This window comes from Benincasa hispida, unplaced genomic scaffold (assembly GCF_009727055.1).
Source record: "Benincasa hispida cultivar B227 unplaced genomic scaffold, ASM972705v1 Contig686, whole genome shotgun sequence".
Classification (NCBI taxonomy): domain Eukaryota; kingdom Viridiplantae; phylum Streptophyta; class Magnoliopsida; order Cucurbitales; family Cucurbitaceae; genus Benincasa; species Benincasa hispida.
This window is the reverse complement of record NW_024065029.1, coordinates 193,030-210,192: the sequence shown is the minus strand read 5'-3', so window position 1 is coordinate 210,192 and position 17,163 is coordinate 193,030. Positions and strand designations below refer to the sequence as shown.

Sequence of the window (17,163 nt, the reverse complement as noted above, 5' to 3'; positions counted from 1 at the left end):
GTTCCTCATCATACACAACTGCAATTTTTTTCGATTTTTTTCCTTAGTGCAGATTCTTCCTCTCGCTTCTTGCTCCTACCTCTCACTTTTTTCTTCGATGTTTTTCTTTGTTCAGATTCTTCCTCTCGCTTCTTCCTACCTTTTGCTTTTTGCTCCATTTTCTTGTTCCTCATCAGACACAACTATTATTTTTTTCTTCAATTTTTTCCTTTATTCAGATTCTTCTTTGCTTCTTCTTTTAGTTTCTCTCTCTCACTTCTTGCTCTTTTCGCTTGTGCCTCGTCTGATACAACTACAATTTTTTTTTCTCATTTTTTCTTCGAGAAAAAAATTGCAAAATGAAGAAGGAAAAGAAAAAAATTTGACCGATGGAACGTAGAAGAACATAGAAGAACGAAGATAAGAAGACAAAGATGACGACTAAAAAATGCAAAAAAAAAAAAAATGAAAAAAGAGAAGAAAGAATGCAGAAAAACGGAAAAAAACTACAAAAAGAAGAAGGAAGAAGGGATAAGAAATAAGGGTTAAAGTGGTAATTTTATAGGATGATGACATCAACAAAATGTTACAATTAATTTATTTCTAAAGTTGGAGCTACTTTTCATTTGGGCCCTATACAATTATTCTCAATAGGGGTATTGGTGGTGATGAGGACTAATACACTATTGATGGACATGAAAATATCAGTGATATACCAAATTGTCCTCTTAAATATTGAATTAAGTCATATCTCAATCCATATCATCTCATTTCATCACCTCAAACACCCGTCAATGATATTTTGATTCCACAAAAGAATAAAGAAAAAAGACCAAAGAAAAAGAAGTCACTAGAGGAACATATTCATCTTTCCAGGATTTATTATTATTATTATTATTATTATTATTGACGTCTCAATGCCATCCACTACGTTGGCTGTGCTCCCTTGGCCTTGTTGATGGGGGCCTTAGCCGCATCTTTTTAGGTACAAGCGAGAGCCATATTCGATATGGGTTCTGCCCATTCTTCATGCTCTCTCACTCCCACTTCCTCCACCAAACATTTCTGCTTTTCCCCATCAAAATTATACCCAAATCAGAATCGAATCAGAAATTTCATCAAATTCACGTCTCACCCTTTTCTTTGTTCTTATTATTCTTCACAAGTATTGCCTCTGAAATGCAGTAAGGCGGTTGAATTTGAAACCCAAGTGAAATCCTTGAAAACCATGGCGGATATTCATGGAATCGATCAAGAATTGCTTCAGAAGATGGTCTATGATGCTCTAGTTTGGAGCTCGCTACATGGACTTGTTGTTGGTGACAAGTCTGTGAAGGTAAGCGTTTCTGCAGTTTATAGGGTGGATGCTCTCTGCCTTTTATTTGGTTTTTGGATGTTGAAAAATATTTTTGTGGGGAGTTTCTAATGGGTTTGCTTTATTGCTTCTGCTGTGGGAAATGTAGAATCAAACGATTGATAATGGTGGAATATCACTCATTGCTTATAATCTGTTTCCCTGCCTCATCTTTTTGAAAGTAGGAACAATCTTTTCATTGATATTTGAAAAGTTACAATGTGGAAAGACAGCCATGAATCTTACCAAGACTCTCTCCAATTACTATTTGTTACAAAAGAAGTCTAATTACTGAACTCTTTATAAATAGAAACCCAAAAGATTCATGGTACATTGCGTAGCTTAAAGACCTCCCACCAATCTTTGGCTTTACCATTGAAAAGTTTATTATTTCATTCTAACCAAATACTCTAAAGTTCAATTTGGTTGCTTTGACCCAATGTCCCTTTGTTTTCTCCTTAAAAGGATGTCTGCAAATAATTTGAACCAAATTTCCATCCCAAGAATGACGATGGACCGAAGAAAATTCAGAAGTATGTAAAGAGAAACCCAAATCTTTATTACTGAAGGAGCAGTGGAAGAAGAGATGGTGCCTTCCTATAGATGCATTCAAATAAAGAGAACACCGGATTTAAGACCATTGAATCTCCCTGTGCCATGAAGATAAGGACAAGTTGTTCGAAGAACGAATTTAACCTTGCTAGGGCATTGGCAAGGAAAAGTCTTGCTAAGCTTCGATGAGCCTTTATGTGATTATAGATAGTGATCACCCCAAAACTAAACCTAAAGATTAATAATTCCATATCCTCTCATCGTTTCCAGTCCAGTAAGTGTTATTTCTTCATTAAAAATATGTTGGAAATTTCTTAATATAATGATTGGAATAAGGATGTATGTAAAGTGAGTTTTGATGCTGTAGCAACAAACTTCTTTTTGGGGGAACATTTTAAATATCATTCAAATGTTTTGGGATGCAGAGATCTGGCGAAGTACCAGGTGTAGGTTTGTCTCATTCACCAATTGCCTTGTTGCCTGGGCTATTTCCTGAAACTCATCGGAAGCAAGCATGTGAGTTATCCTCCATATTTAATGAATTAGTCGATCGAGTGAGCATGGATGGGAAATTTCTACAGGAATCATTATCCAGGTATGCTTGGGCCCTTTTAAAGTCAGCACAAACACTAGTTGTTGACTCTTTCTTCTAATTTCCATGAAACATGTTTTTGAGCATTCCATGAATCTTAAGGTCAGCTATGAGAAAAACTGCAAGTGAATCTCCCTTTTATGTAATTAATAATCACTTGCTCATCCTTCTCAAAAAAAAAAAAAAGAAATGGAAACTAAATAGAAACTAGACCCAAAATCGATGGACCAAATTGAAACAAAACTCAAAAATTTTTTTCTTTTCCTTCTTCATTTTGCAATTTTTTTCTCGAAGAAAAAATGAGAAAAAAAAATTGTAGTTGTATCAGACGAGGCACAAGCGAAAAGAGCAAGAAGTGAGAGAGAGAAACTAAAAGAAGAAGCAAAGAAGAATCTGAATAAAGGAAAAAATTGAAGAAAAATTGATGGACCAAACTGAAACAAAACTTAAATCTCAAGAGTAAAATTGTAACATTTTGAAACCTAGGGACCAAAAATTTATTTTTCCCTACATTCTTTTAGCTAGTTAGGGCGCACAACCATCAACCCTACTTTCTACCTTTGTGGTTACTAATAGAGATTCTCTCTTACCAAAAAAAAAATGTTATATATCTTATTCATGTTGCAGAACTAAAAAGGGAGATGTTTTTACATCCAGACTTTTAGATATTCATTCCAAGATGCTTCAGATTGACAAAAAAGAGGTAAGTGTATGCTAAATTTTTTTGGTATTATGTTGTCATGACGAGTAAACTATCAAACTTTTGTATTGTAGCTATTTGAATGAAGTTCAGATGTTTAAGACAAGTTTTTAACTTATTAGTTTTTTAAAAAATATCTCTTTTTGATGCAGCCGCTTCAGTACATATTTCCATTCTCTTCTATGTTTTCACTGGGCGACATGGAAAACTTACATAATGTTGCAGATAAGAATAAGAAACGGAGGAAAATTTTCGTTACTTCAATTTTGTAAATGAATAAGAAACCTCCATGATGTTTATTGTTCCTAAAGTCCTTACCTACTCAATTTCTCTATTCTGTGCAATTTTAGCCAAAAGCGATGTGATTTAAATGAAGGATTGTAATGAACTTCTCCAACTGTTCAAGCAGGAAATCCGCTTGGGTTTACATCGCTCAGATTATATGCTTGATGATAAAACAAAACTACTTCTTCAAGTAGAGCTCAACACCATATCATGTTCATTCCCTGGACTTAGTTGTCTAGTCAGTGAACTTCATAGGTAAATGTTATAGATATTTAGTGTGGTTTTTCATTATAGCAATGAAATTTTCATTTCCGTTAAGAGAGAGAGAAAAAACTTCCCATTTAGTTTGAAAGGATGCATAAGAGGTGGAAGATTGTGTTTGGTCCTTTCGGGTGAAGGCTCATTTCTGAAAGATTTAGTTGCAAAGGAAATCAATAATCTTTTAAGGAATTAGTCAAAAAAGCTATCGGTTTCTTTTCCTGTACCCTCTTCCACCCTTTGGTAATTGTAAGCTCTCTCTGACCTCTACCAATTGAAATAGTTAGAATATCCTTTAGTGCAGCGTGCCTTAACCTCTATTTATATGTCAGTCCCCAATCATGGAAGTATACAAGAGAAACTCAGTCAGGAGAGTTAATTAATAGTCAAAGGGGGTAATTAATATATGGAAAGTGCTTGTATTTAAGAAATCTGAAAGCCTTAGTCATTAAGTTAGGTTAGCATATGAAAAGATTGGTAAGTAATATACTATGAACAATAGTAGGTCTATAGGAAGTAGGGATATAGGGGATAATTGTTTTAAGGAGAATACTAGTGACTTGGTAAGGGGAGAGGTCCCTCAGATTTCTCTCTATTATAACTTAGTTTCCTTAATTTAAAGTCAAGTTCTATCATTATACTTCATCTTACCGGTAAAAAGCTTAATGGTCTCTTCTTAAAATTTCTTTGTGGCACTTAAAAATATGGGAATTAGCCAAATAAGTGCTTAGGTTGGTGTTATTCTAAGAATTTATGACTCAGAGCATTTTGTTTTTCCTTCTAAAGTCTCTCGATCATTGTGATGACTCCGAGCATTTATTCCATGCTTGATCGTTCCTTTGGTCATTTTATCCTGCCAGGGACTTACTTAGTCAATATGGGGAAGTCCTCGGATTGGACTATAGAAAGATTCCTGAAAACCATGCGGCAAACCAATATGCTGAGGTACTGGCCAAAGCTTGGACTGAATATAATGACCCAAGGTTAGATTTGACAATTTGACCTTATTCATCTCCATTCTTAGAAACCTAATTTGCAGCATATGTAACAGGGGTTATTATTTTCTGCAGTGCCGTTATTATGTTTGTGGTTCAAGTTGAGGAACGGAACATGTATGATCAACACTGGCTTTCTGTTAACTTGAGAAAAAGATATCCACTCTTGTCTGATCTACGTTAGAAAGCATTGATCAATTTTCTTAAATTTCAATTTACTTCTGACCAAAACTACAAACATTGAAAGTAGATTGTTGTTTTTTTTTTTTTTTTTGACAATTTGATCAATTTGATATATCTTGAGCTTGCCAAGTAAATGTTCCTTAGCCTTATAATACACATAATGTCAAGACTCTCCGGAAAACACTGGCAGAAGTCGATAGAGAGGGAGTACTGAGAACTGATGGAACACTCCTTGTGTAAGTAATATTGAATGTCAAAATTGGTTTTTCCTTCAGAAAATTGGGTTACAATTTTATGTTTCTTATAATTCTTGAAAACTTCTTCCCCTGCAGGGATGGCCAAGCAATTGCAGTTGTGTACTTCAGGGCTGGATATACGCCTAGGGACTATCCATCTGAATCGGTGAGCAACTGCTTCATTCTGCTACTGCTTGCAGTGGCACTTTCTTTGGTTAGGCATTAGGATTAAGTTGATGTATTCTTTTGGGTTGGCTTGCTGCTATGCATTAGTGTTGCCATTCATTTTAGGAAGAAGCTCACCTTTCTTGATGAAACTCATAGAAGCTCGAGTGTAGGGGCCTTTTTAAGTCTGCATTACAATTTACCAACACCAACCCATTAAACCCAGGCAATATCGAAGGAATGCTAAACTAATCATATGTATAGACAATTATAATAGTAAATTAAACTGCAACCCGCTAACTCATTAACCTTACATCTGATGGTTTTTTTTAATATAATCTTTCCAAATTGATGACTTTTATCTATTTCAATATCAAGGAATAGAAGAGTCTCTCTTAAAGTTCTTTAACTTCCCTTGTCAACTTATTCAAGTTCATTTTATCTTGAGTAAAGCTTTGGGGTTATTTTCTCTTTTGAATGGTAACAAACTTCAGGAATGGAGAGCAAGGTTACTTATGGAGCAGTCATCTGCAGTCAAATGCCCATCCATATCTTATCATTTAGTAGGCACCAAGAAAATTCAACAGGAACTTGCAAAACCAAATGTTCTTGAAAGGTATTATTTATGTTTGCATCTTCAGTTCCCATCTTTCCTTTTGACCAGAGAAATGTGTTTGGTAAATCATCTATTTCTTGTTTCTAAATTTTAAGAAGAGTTTGTAAAAAATGAGGCAAAATTTTAGAAACCACAAAAAGTCTAGAAATAAAGTTTATTATTGAATTAAAGTGACGTGAGTATGCTCAATCGTCTATCCTCATATAAATACATCTCATTATCAAGTTGACACAAATATATATCAATAGCAATAGCATGTTGTGTAATAAATTAATTATCGTGAAAAATTTACAAAAAATTTTCAGACAATGTACAAATTCGTCTAGCTGAACTAACTCATGTAAGCCCACATGTCTTAGGTGAATTTGTTGGGATTTGATAATTTATGTAGGAAATGGTGTTTCTTATTGCAATTTCTATTTGCAGCTGAAATTTTGAGCCTCTACTTCAGGTTCCTTGACAGTAAAGAGGATATTGCCAAGATAAGGAAGTGTTTTGCAGGGTTGTGGAGTTTAGATGACAAAGATATAGTTAAAAAAGCCATCGAAACACCAGACCTATTCGTTATGAAGCCGCAAAGAGAAGGCGGAGGTCCGTTCCATCACCGTTTGAATTTTCTCGATGCGGTTTGCCTAACTTTTTTCTTTCTTTGCAATTAAGCTGTTCACGAAGAAGTCATTAATCTCCTTCAGGGAATAATATTTATGGAGATGATGTGAGGGAAGCCCTTCTAAGATTGCAGAAGGAAGGGAGTGAAGAAGATGCTGCTTACATTCTTATGCAGAGGATATTCCCATCTGTTTTCCCGACAATTTTTGTGCGAGATGGGATCTGTCATAAGGACCATGCAATTTCAGAGCTTGGTATATTCGGTGCTTACTTAAGGTATGCAACTTATAACTTTATTGAGATTCACTGATGGTAACCAACTGGAATGCTTGGTTTATGATGGTTGAAGAAAGAAGGAAAAAAATAAAACTATCAAACAGAGAGAGAGGTTTTAATTGTTCCAATATACTTATATAGTGATGCAATTTCTATGTCTCTACTTCTGGGTTTGAAACAAAGAGTTGTCATTTGTCAAATCCTAGCACAAGAAAGATATTTTACTCTAAACATATACGACTTTTTCTCTGTTCAGTCAACCATGGTGTGATTTTGGGAACTGTAGTTTTTCTCTTTTCAGTGAACCATGGTGTGACTTTGGGAATTCCTGCTAGGAGTATACTTTTAAATGAAGTATTTTGCAGAGGTGTATGTTGAAACTAAAAAATGGAAAAAATTGGTTGGTTCAGTTGGTTTGAAGTATAATTATCAGGTAGTCGTTGTTTTAAAGAATAAATCCGAAAAGTAGTGGGTTAGTTTGATTTGGATTGGACAAGCAGTTGAACTTTTAGAAGTGTACCTAATTTCAGTGTCAGTTCCCATTCTCTCTAGACTGGGAAACCGACCCGCTTACACTAATGATCCTGAAATGTGAACTAGTGTATTTAATCTCGTCTTTTCCTTTATGCGTTATTATTATTATTATTTGTTCAATAATGGCGAGATGGAGACCGAATCATCGACCTTTGGGGATGGTAATTGGTTCTTTTCCATTAAGCTATGCTTGGATTTTTGCTGGTTTGGGTTTTGGCCGTTTGGGCAAGCAGTTGAACTTCTAAAAAGTAGTTAATTTCAGTGTTGGTTCTTTTCCTCTCTAGACTGGGAAACTGACCGATACTAAGATATGAACTAGTGTATTTTATCTCAAGTCATTTTCCTATGCATTATTATTATCATTTGTTCAACAATTGTGGGACGGTGATTGAATCATCGACCTTTGGAAGGGTAGTATTGGTTCTTTGTCCACAAAGCTATTCTAGATCATTTTTTTTAGGAGGTAGTTTTTCTTTTCATCCCTTTTTGATAGTTCTGAATTTCATATGCAGGAACAAGGATAAAGTAATTGTAAATGACCACAGTGGTTACTTGATGAGGACAAAAGTATCTTCATCAAATGAGGGTGGTGTAGCAGCTGGATTTGCAGTCTTGGACAGTATTTACTTAACTTGATTATAATTAATTTACCCAATTCTCCAAATTCCTAAGGCCTATTTGTTGCCAATTTTTCCTTTGCAAAAACCTGTATAAGAAAATATCCTATATTGGTTGAATTTTCTAGTTCCTTACAATGGGATTTGTTGATTTGAAATATTCCTAAGAAAATCCAAATTTATCATTACAATTATTCTGACCTCAATGGCAGTTCTAATAAATAGATGACTTTGGTAGAAGTAGAACTTCAAAGCCAAGGGCCTAAATTGTCATCTTTATCATTTTTTTTGGATGCTTATTTTACCAAGGGATAGAATTTGTTGATATTAAAGCATCTAACTATAATTCTTGTTATTCAGAAGATAATATTCTCACCTTCCAATTATGGTTGTATTATTGATTTTTTGAAGTTCTATTTATGGATTACAAGTTTCTCCACCTTAGATTCTATAACTAACATGAACAAAAGAAAGATGAACAAAAGATTTCTATGATAACATGCAAGTTAATAAACACAATTACTATCGTATTACAAAAGATTAATCTAGATCCTCTCATAAAGTTAAAATTTTGAAGTTTAGTATTGTTTTCGTTTCTTGTTTCTTATTTTTAGTTTTTCAAAAAACACTCATTTCTTACTTTTAAGAATATTTCTTAAACTTAAATTATGAAAACTGAACTTCATGCATCTTCCTACCATTTTTACAATTTTTTTCTAACCTTTTATATTAGGGAAAAAAAAAACAAAAAATAACGTTACAAGAAACAAGAATGTCACAAACCAAGCTAGAAACTTTAAACATGACAGGTTAAAATGAAAATTAAAGTTAAAAAAAGGATAGACAAAAACATTCAGAAGAAAAAATTAGGGTGTTGCAAGCATTTCAGCTCTTTTTTGCCACAAAGCAGTGAGCTTGCATTCCTCAACAAGCTTTTCTTGAGCTCTCTCCCTTGCTCGTTCACAAGTTCTAACCTCAATGTTGCAATTTTTGGCTTCTTTTCTATATTAAGATGTTGATTTCTTTGTATCTTTCTTTCTTCAATGATTTGGTGAGTTTCATATTCTCTTCCCTCACTATCTTTAGTAAGTCTAACTCTTCTTTCATTAGAGTCGCTCTATATTTCCTTAATTCTTCTATCATTTCTAGATCAATGTCTACATCATTGAGAAAAACACACAAAAGTAGTTCGTATTAGTGTTCGAGAGTTGATCAAAAGTTTCGATTTATTCCTCATTGTATGTTGAGACTTCCATTTTAGTCCCTATACCATCTTGGTGGTGATTATAATTTTAACATTTATTGAAAGGTTAAACTTCAAATTTTGGTCCTAGGACTTGAGAAATGATTTAATTAATAAAACTCATGTGACTATTTATGAGGACTTGTCAAACCATAGACACTATTGACGAAGTTTTAATAAACCATAAGGACTAAAATCTAATTTTTAAAATTATAGACTAAAGTCTAACTTTCTCCGAACTATAGGAACCAAAATTGTAAGTTAATCTTATTGAGATTGTACAAATGCTACATTTTCCGTGTTTGAAATTATGGAGATTGATAACATAAATTTTAAAGTACATGAACAAAAATGATATTTTAATCATATTTTTAATACAGGAAGGATTTGTAATAAAAAAACAGTTTGTAAAACAAAATGCATGTCTTTCCAATATTTTCCAAAGTCATAAACTCTTCAAAAAATGGTACTATTTACCCATGAGGTTAACTTCTTTATTAATACAAATAAAAAGACTGATGCGGTAAAAGGTGCAATTTACCCATAATCACTTTTATTTTCATCACTTCTTTACTATGATTTTTATCCTTTCTAACTAAATACTTCAAACCTTAATTAAAAAAGAAAAGTTTACAAAATCTATGGTCTCATGTGATAACAATCTTGTTTTTAGTTTTTAGTTTTTGAAATTTAGGCTTTTTTCTCTTTTCAATTCGTACGGTGGTTTTCTCACATTTCTTGAAGAAACACTTGAATTCTTCATCAATTTTTTTTAAAAATAAGTTCTTGAAAACTATTTTCAGTTTTCAAAATTTAGCTTCGTTTTTGAAACACTTATAAAAAATGAATAACAAAATAAAAAAACCTCCGAACAGGAGTAGTATTTATATATAATTACTTAATTTTCAAAAATTAAAAACAAAAAACCAATTGGTTATATATACTAAACGGAACCTATAACTTTAGTTTTCATAACTTCATTGAAAAGACTCCTAAAAAGTAGATAACAAACTAAAGAAAAAATAGATGAAAATTGTGTTTATAATATATAAACCTTAAATTTTCAAAAACTAAAAATCAAAGGGTTGTTTATCAAAACATTGTTTTAGAAAAATCCTTTTAGAAATAAAAAAATTAAAAAAAAAAGAAAAAAAAGAAAAGAAAAGGCAAACCAAATAGCTCAATATAAAATCCACCCATCTCTTAATGCCAATAACCTATTAATGAGGATGAATTTAGGGTAAAGTTGAAAAGACTAAACTAACCTCGAACTGAGTATGTAACTGATGAACTCTGCACTAAAAGAAAATATTATAACATTATAAATTAATCAACGGCGTGGCAAATTATGATGCGTTAACATTTAAACTATTAATTAAATACATGCTGATTCATGGACATGATAATGCATGTTATATATGTGATGACAAAAAATTGAAAATAGATAGCTTAAATCAGCTATATTTGTAGATAAAATTTATATTTACTTCATTAAATTAGATATGAAAGATTAACTTCTCTTCCTTTTTTTTAAAAAAAAAAAAATTATTATTATATATAAATAAATAGTCCAGTAAAAGGCTCAAATAGAAATAAAAAATGCATCGCTATACTTAAAAATCAAAACATAAATATGATACATATAGATTGTTTAGAATATTTAATCTAAAAATAATAATAATGTTTATAATTTAATATTAAAATTAAAATGGTTAAGCCAAATATTTAGTAAGAAAACATAAAACATAAAACATAGAATTCCTTTTTTTGGTTTTTTAAAATTAAACTTATTTTCTCCTCATATCTTATAATAATTTATATCTTTTTCAAGTACAATAGTTGGATTTTTAGCCTAATTCCCAAAAATAGAAACATAACTTTCAAAATTTGACTTAATTTTTAAACCATTTGTAAAGATATAGATAACAAAGTAAGAAATTAAAAGGTAAAAGTAGTGTCTACGGATTTAATTTTCAAAAATAAAAAAAAAATGATTATCAAATGGATTATCAAACGAGACCTAAATAAATCATAATTATTGATTTATTCCACTCAAGCTGAACACATTATGATATATTTAGGAAAAAAAAAAGGTAAAGAAATACAAATAATCAACCAGAGAGTTAACCAAATACCAAATAAAATATGCACAAGTGATTTTCTTAGTAGAACTGGGTCACATAATCCAATTTATTAATTTAACATTTAGTATTAGATTAAAAAAAAAAACAGAATCCTTAAGGAAAATTATATTAAGATTGTTTTTTAAAAAAATTATATAAACAATTAAATGTTCAGAATTACAAGGAAGATAATTTTTTTGGAGAAAAATTGAAAGAATCAAATTTACCCTAATATAGTAGGAAGTTTAAAGGTCCTAGCATTTTGATATTTTCTTAGAATTATTTTTCGAGAAAATAATTTCGAAAAATTTGGTCAAGATTTCAAAAGTTATTTTTCCTTTTTCATATAGAAAGATAATTAAGATTTATTTAATTTGTACCAGATTTAATTACAATACAAGAGCAATAATAGTCAGTTAATATATTAATGGGTTATTTTCCTTCCAATTTCGGTCACATTCGCTAATAATCAAAAACAATTTAAAAATAATAATACATTAAAATTATCATATTTACCCTTACCTATTAACCCTAGGGTTCATTCCATAACATTTTTGTTTATTTGTTTAAAAATGGTATTCTCTTTTCAAATCCTTGCAATTATAGTATATGGTTCATCAACTTAAGTCTTTACTCAACTATTTAACATATAAATATTTAAAGAGAAAAATCATTATATATGTAGTCATTCTAATCCATTTTAGTTCAAATTTTCAACAAATTTTAAAAATAGTAGGTCTAAGATGAATTCGACCAATGAGAAATGTTAAAAGAAGAGATAAAAAAGAAAAAGAACTTACAACAATAGATGGGCAGAAAATCCTCGAAAGAGTGATCACAATAACAAGATGGACAAGGAACTAAAGGATTTTGGAAACACATAGTAACGTCGTCAGAATGCAAATTCCAAAACTTAAAATTACCAACCAGTAAATCAACCGTCGCCATCGGAAACCACGTTTTCGACAGCAGTACAACATCGGAGCCATCTAATTTCTTCTAATCACACCCAAACAAACAAACCAACTAATTTTAGGACTAACTCTTACTTTCGAAAAACAAAATAATCTTCCCATATATGCTTAATTTTCTCCCTCAAACCAAACCACAAAAAGGAATTCTATGTTTTGTAGTTCGACTAGGTGTGGAATTTTTGGAAGGACTTTATTTATAAACTTTTCGTTAAAAAAAAAAGACAAATATTGAATTTGAAAAAAAAAATATTGAGTAATAATGATGATAGAGAAAAATAACTGCAGAAATTTGAATTTTAAATCAATATGAAACTGCCTAAACATCTATTATCTATTTGGATAATAAATATATATACACATTTTTATACTTTATTTTATATATGTACAACCCAATTTAAGTTTTATATATTTCATTTTTGAAACGTGATTCACTTTATCTTTTATGAATCATTTAAGAGTTTTTAATTAGTCATATATATTAAGTAATTATAACAAGTATCATCCTATAATTAGGTATATAGCAATATTTTAAAAAATTACAAAATTTAATTTCTATCCAAATTTATTATAGGATTTGATGAATTTTGTTGAATAAGAAATTTTGAACCAATCACAAGTTACCACGAAATTAATGACGAAATTACAAATCATTAAATTTGAGTCCAATTAGGAATTGATGTTCCGAATTGAAGGTGAAGACAAATTTCGATGGAGCCACTTGCTTTTATCATGATGGTTAAATCCGATAGGATTAATTTGACCCAATTTGATATTATTATTTGGGTCAAAATCTAACTAAGCCCAAAAATAGGTTGAATTTGACCCAAATGTCAAATCAGGTCTAAATCCGATTAATTGGACCCAAAGATCAGACCCATGAACCAACCAAGCCCAAGTCCAACTAATTGGGCCTAAAGGCTAGACCCATGGATCAACCAAGCCCAAACCTAAGAAGGTGAGAGCCCTATAAATAGAGGAGCCCTCTCCATTTGTGGGGTAAGGAATTATACATTCTAGAGAGTTTAGAGAGAATTCTCCCAACAACCAGAGGACTCCTCCTAAAGTTCCTCCTAAAGTTGACCACACCTGAAGACTGAAGTCTTTCAGAGAAGCATTCTTCCAAGACTTCAACTCTAAGATTATCACGTGCTTCGCTTCCTCAAATCAAGTGTACGCATTCGACTAAAAGAGAATCAGGGGATCAAGTACTAGAGATCGAACTACATCGCATCAAATCAACATCAACACCAACTCAAGTTCAACTCCACGAAACACGTTTTTCCAAAAATCTCGTGGGACAATCACAAATCTTTATTTTATTTGTATATGTTATCAACTTCTAAATTTTTAAAATCTTAAAATTTGGATTAACTCAACATTTGGTTCCTACCAATATTTATTTTTTAATGATTGCATGATGAAGATGCAAAAATAAAGACAAAAATCAACGGTTTGTTAAAATAATAATAATAATAATAATAAATTGCATGTTGAACATGCAATAACGTAATCAACCATCCTAACAAGACCTACTTCTCATTTTTACCAATTATCTCTACCGACAAACACTGATTTTCACTCTTAAAAAACTCTCAAACTATATTTTCAAATTTCTCTTCCATTTCTCAATTTTGACTGCCGATTTCAAATCTCTTTCATTCTTCAACACTTTCATTTCAAACCTATTTCTTTATTTTGTTATTATTTTAGTTGTAGATTATGACTACATGTTTATATATTGTTTTTATTTAGATTTGTAGATAATGTTTTTAACTAATTTTTTTTAGATATTATAGCTTATAATACTAATACTTTTTTTCATCTTATACAACAATTATATCTCGATCCTCTTTTATTTCCACTGCATTATTAGATTGAAAGGAACATATTTATTTATTTTGTTTATGTAGAAAAAAATCATTGTGGTATGATTTTATATATTTTATGTAAATATTCAAGCATATATGGATTTTTAGAGTTTAGAGTCTAAATGCAATTGTGTGATTTTGTTGAATATTTAAGCATGCACCATGATATAATTTTTTTATATAACGAGGAAAGAAAATTGTTAATTTAATACCTTTTAAGTATTAAGGAACTATGTTAATATGTAAATGTATGATTTTTTTCCATTTTGTACATGTATGAAAAATTCAATTGTTTTATCTTATGAACTCGAATGAAATTTTATTTTCACTTCCATAAAAAAAAAACGATTACTTTTATGAGATAGCATAGAAATTTAAGATAAAAAAAATAAATTAGTTTAGTTTTATTTATCATATTTTATTTTTTCTATTAATAAATCATAATTTAAACTACTGTAATGGTAAGAAAATCCTTCTTCATTAATAAACATCTAACTAAAAAACTATTAAAATAATTAGATTTTTTTTGTTTAAATATTAATTACTTTGGTACCTTATATAGAGTTAAATAAAATAATTGTCACCCAAATCTAACAAGTTACAAAAAAAAAAAAAAAAAAAAATTAAAAATCAACGGAAGAAACATACATGCTTTTTCAAATAATTTTGAGCAAGTTCTACAATTGGAGTACTTTAAAATATTGGTTTAAATGAGGTAGGTGAACAACAATTTAAAAAAAAAAAAAAAAAAAAACTAAAAAAAGGTTTAGGTTGAATATGGGACCTTCCATTTTTTAAATTCTTTTTAGAGCATATTGCAAAAACCATGAAGTATGGTGACAGTTGTAGTTACACTCTCAAATTTTCGATTGTGAAATTGGATCCATAAATAATAAGAATTGAACTCTTAAATTTATACAAACGTTACCATTTATATAATTATGTAAGTTTGAAGATCTAATGGAACCCAATTTTAACGTATATATAATTTTGAGAGTTCAATTCTTAATATTGAAGGTTTAAAAGGTATAATTAAAACTACCACCATATACTTCATAGTAGTTTTTGTAATTTGCCCTTCTTGTTAAGTCTATCTTCACATTTATAATTTTTTTACTATATGTGGGATGGAGATCAAACTTTTATCTCGAAATTATCATACATACAGTTAACTTTTGAGAATTGCAATACTTTTTAAAAAATTTATGTCCATTTCATATGAAAATGAATGATATAACCTAACAAATTCTTTTATATTTTTATGCTTTAATTTTCTAAGATGGTCTATTTTAGATTTGATCTTTCATTCCTCAATGATAACGTAACAATAGATTATGTGTATCTTTGGTTGAATATTTTTGTTTCAATTTTGATGTCGATTCTTTTTTATTTTGTTCATAAAGATTTGTCCCAACGATGGAATCTTTCTCGTTTTTATTGATTTCTTCCGTTTAGAAATAAAATGATATTCCTATATAAAATGACAAGAGAATATCATAGTCTATCTAAAGGTAAAATTGAAATTAAAGAGAATTTAACAAATATAAATTACACAATATAAACTAATGTAATGATTTCTTTTATATTTTTTGTGTAGGTTTTTGCGACGACCTCGTGCTGTGATGTGGTCATCTCAGGCGCCTCCCATGTCGGTGATCTTAGCCTCCACCAGGCCGGTTAATCCAACTTAAGTTCGTGTACCTCTGTTCTATGGAACCTCCATTCCTTTGAAACACTCAATTTGTCCAACAATTTTATCTCTAGTTTCATCCCTAAACTCATTCTCTAATTTTTGGTTGCATTTATTGAGCTCAACCTCAACCAGGCCGATTACTCCAACTCCCTTTCCTCTATTTCTATTTCTCATTTCTTACTTTAAGAATCTTTTCCTAAACTTATATGCAAATTATGAAATCAAAGTTCATTTTTCTTCATACTTTTTTTAGTTTTTTTTTTTTTTTTTTTGAAAAATAACATTTTTTAAAAAAATATTGTTTTCATCTCATTATTGAATTATAAAACCAACAAGAAATTAAAAAAAAATCTAACGTTAGAATAAAAAATTTAAAATATTTAATACAAATTTGAATATTTAATTTTTCATCTTAACTCTCATTTGTAACAGAAAATAATTACCTTACATAATTCTAACTCTTCTTATTAAAAAATAATAATAATTATAATAATGCGACAAGATACAAAACCAAAAATATCATGAACCAAAACTAAAATTTAAATTTAATAAGAGTTTAAATGAATTAGAGTTTTATTTTTTTTTTTTAAAAAAGGTAGGATGTTGAAACATTTTAGAGCTCTGTTTTGCCATAAAGTAGTGCGTTTGCATTCTTCAACAAGCTTTTCTTCAGCTCTCTCCCTTGCTTGCTCACAGGTTGTAACCCTAATGTTGCAATTTTCTGCTTCCTTTTTACATTGAGATGAAGATTTCTTTGCATCTTTCATTGATGATTTGCAGCGTTTCATATTCTCTTCACTATCTTCAATAAATCTACTTCTTCTTTTATTAGAGTTGTTCTATCTTTCCTCACTACAAGAAAAAGGAGTTCCCCAATGCCTAAATCTATCGTCGGGAGCTCAGTTGTCGGAAAATAGGGTCTTTCCGGACGACGTAAGGGACCATCGAAATATAGGACCTATCTCATGACGCAATGGTTTAATCGTCGGGAGTTCCTAATGGATCTCCTGACGCAATGGTTTAATCGTCGGGAGTTCCTAATGGATCTCCTGACGGTCGTCAATAGCCGTTGGGAGATCCGATTTTGTATATACCCAGATCACAGCCTCCCTTCTTCCCCATTAACCCCAATCTGAAAACCTTAGGCTGTCGTCGCCTGTCGCTGCCTGCCTTGTCGTTCGCTTGTCGTTGCCGCTCGCTGCCGATGCCATCACCGCTCACTGCAATTACCGTCGCTGTTCGTGTCTCTTCGCCGTTATCTGTCGTCGCCGTTCGCGTCTCTTCGCATGCCTTGTTGTCCTTCGTTCATTT

At 30.9% G+C, this 17,163-nt stretch overlaps 1 protein-coding gene across 1 annotated transcript; it reads left to right on the top strand.

Moving 5' to 3' along the window:
- The first annotated feature begins 893 nt into the window (after positions 1-893).
- Positions 894-8,191, top strand: LOC120069926 (glutathione synthetase, chloroplastic). Its single transcript, XM_039021765.1, has 12 exons — positions 894-1,315; positions 2,311-2,480; positions 3,105-3,180; positions 3,587-3,717; positions 4,581-4,703; positions 4,791-4,871; positions 5,054-5,134; positions 5,231-5,300; positions 5,794-5,915; positions 6,367-6,506; positions 6,608-6,800; positions 7,847-8,191. The coding sequence occupies exons 1-12, from the start codon at positions 989-991 to the stop codon at positions 7,968-7,970; spliced, it is 1,638 nt and encodes a 545-aa protein (XP_038877693.1). The 5' UTR covers positions 894-988; the 3' UTR covers positions 7,971-8,191.
- Positions 8,192-17,163: the final 8,972 nt, after the last annotated feature.

Excerpts from the sequence above, each read along its gene's own strand:
- LOC120069926 (XM_039021765.1), top strand. The coding sequence starts at position 989 with ATGGGTTCTGCCCATTCTTCATGCTCTCTCACTCCCACTTCCTCCACC. Across the intron at positions 1,316-2,310 it reads TTGGTGACAAGTCTGTGAAG|AGATCTGGCGAAGTACCAGG; the intron begins GTAAGCGTTTCT and ends TTTGGGATGCAG. Across the intron at positions 6,801-7,846 it reads ATATTCGGTGCTTACTTAAG|GAACAAGGATAAAGTAATTG; the intron begins GTATGCAACTTA and ends TTTCATATGCAG.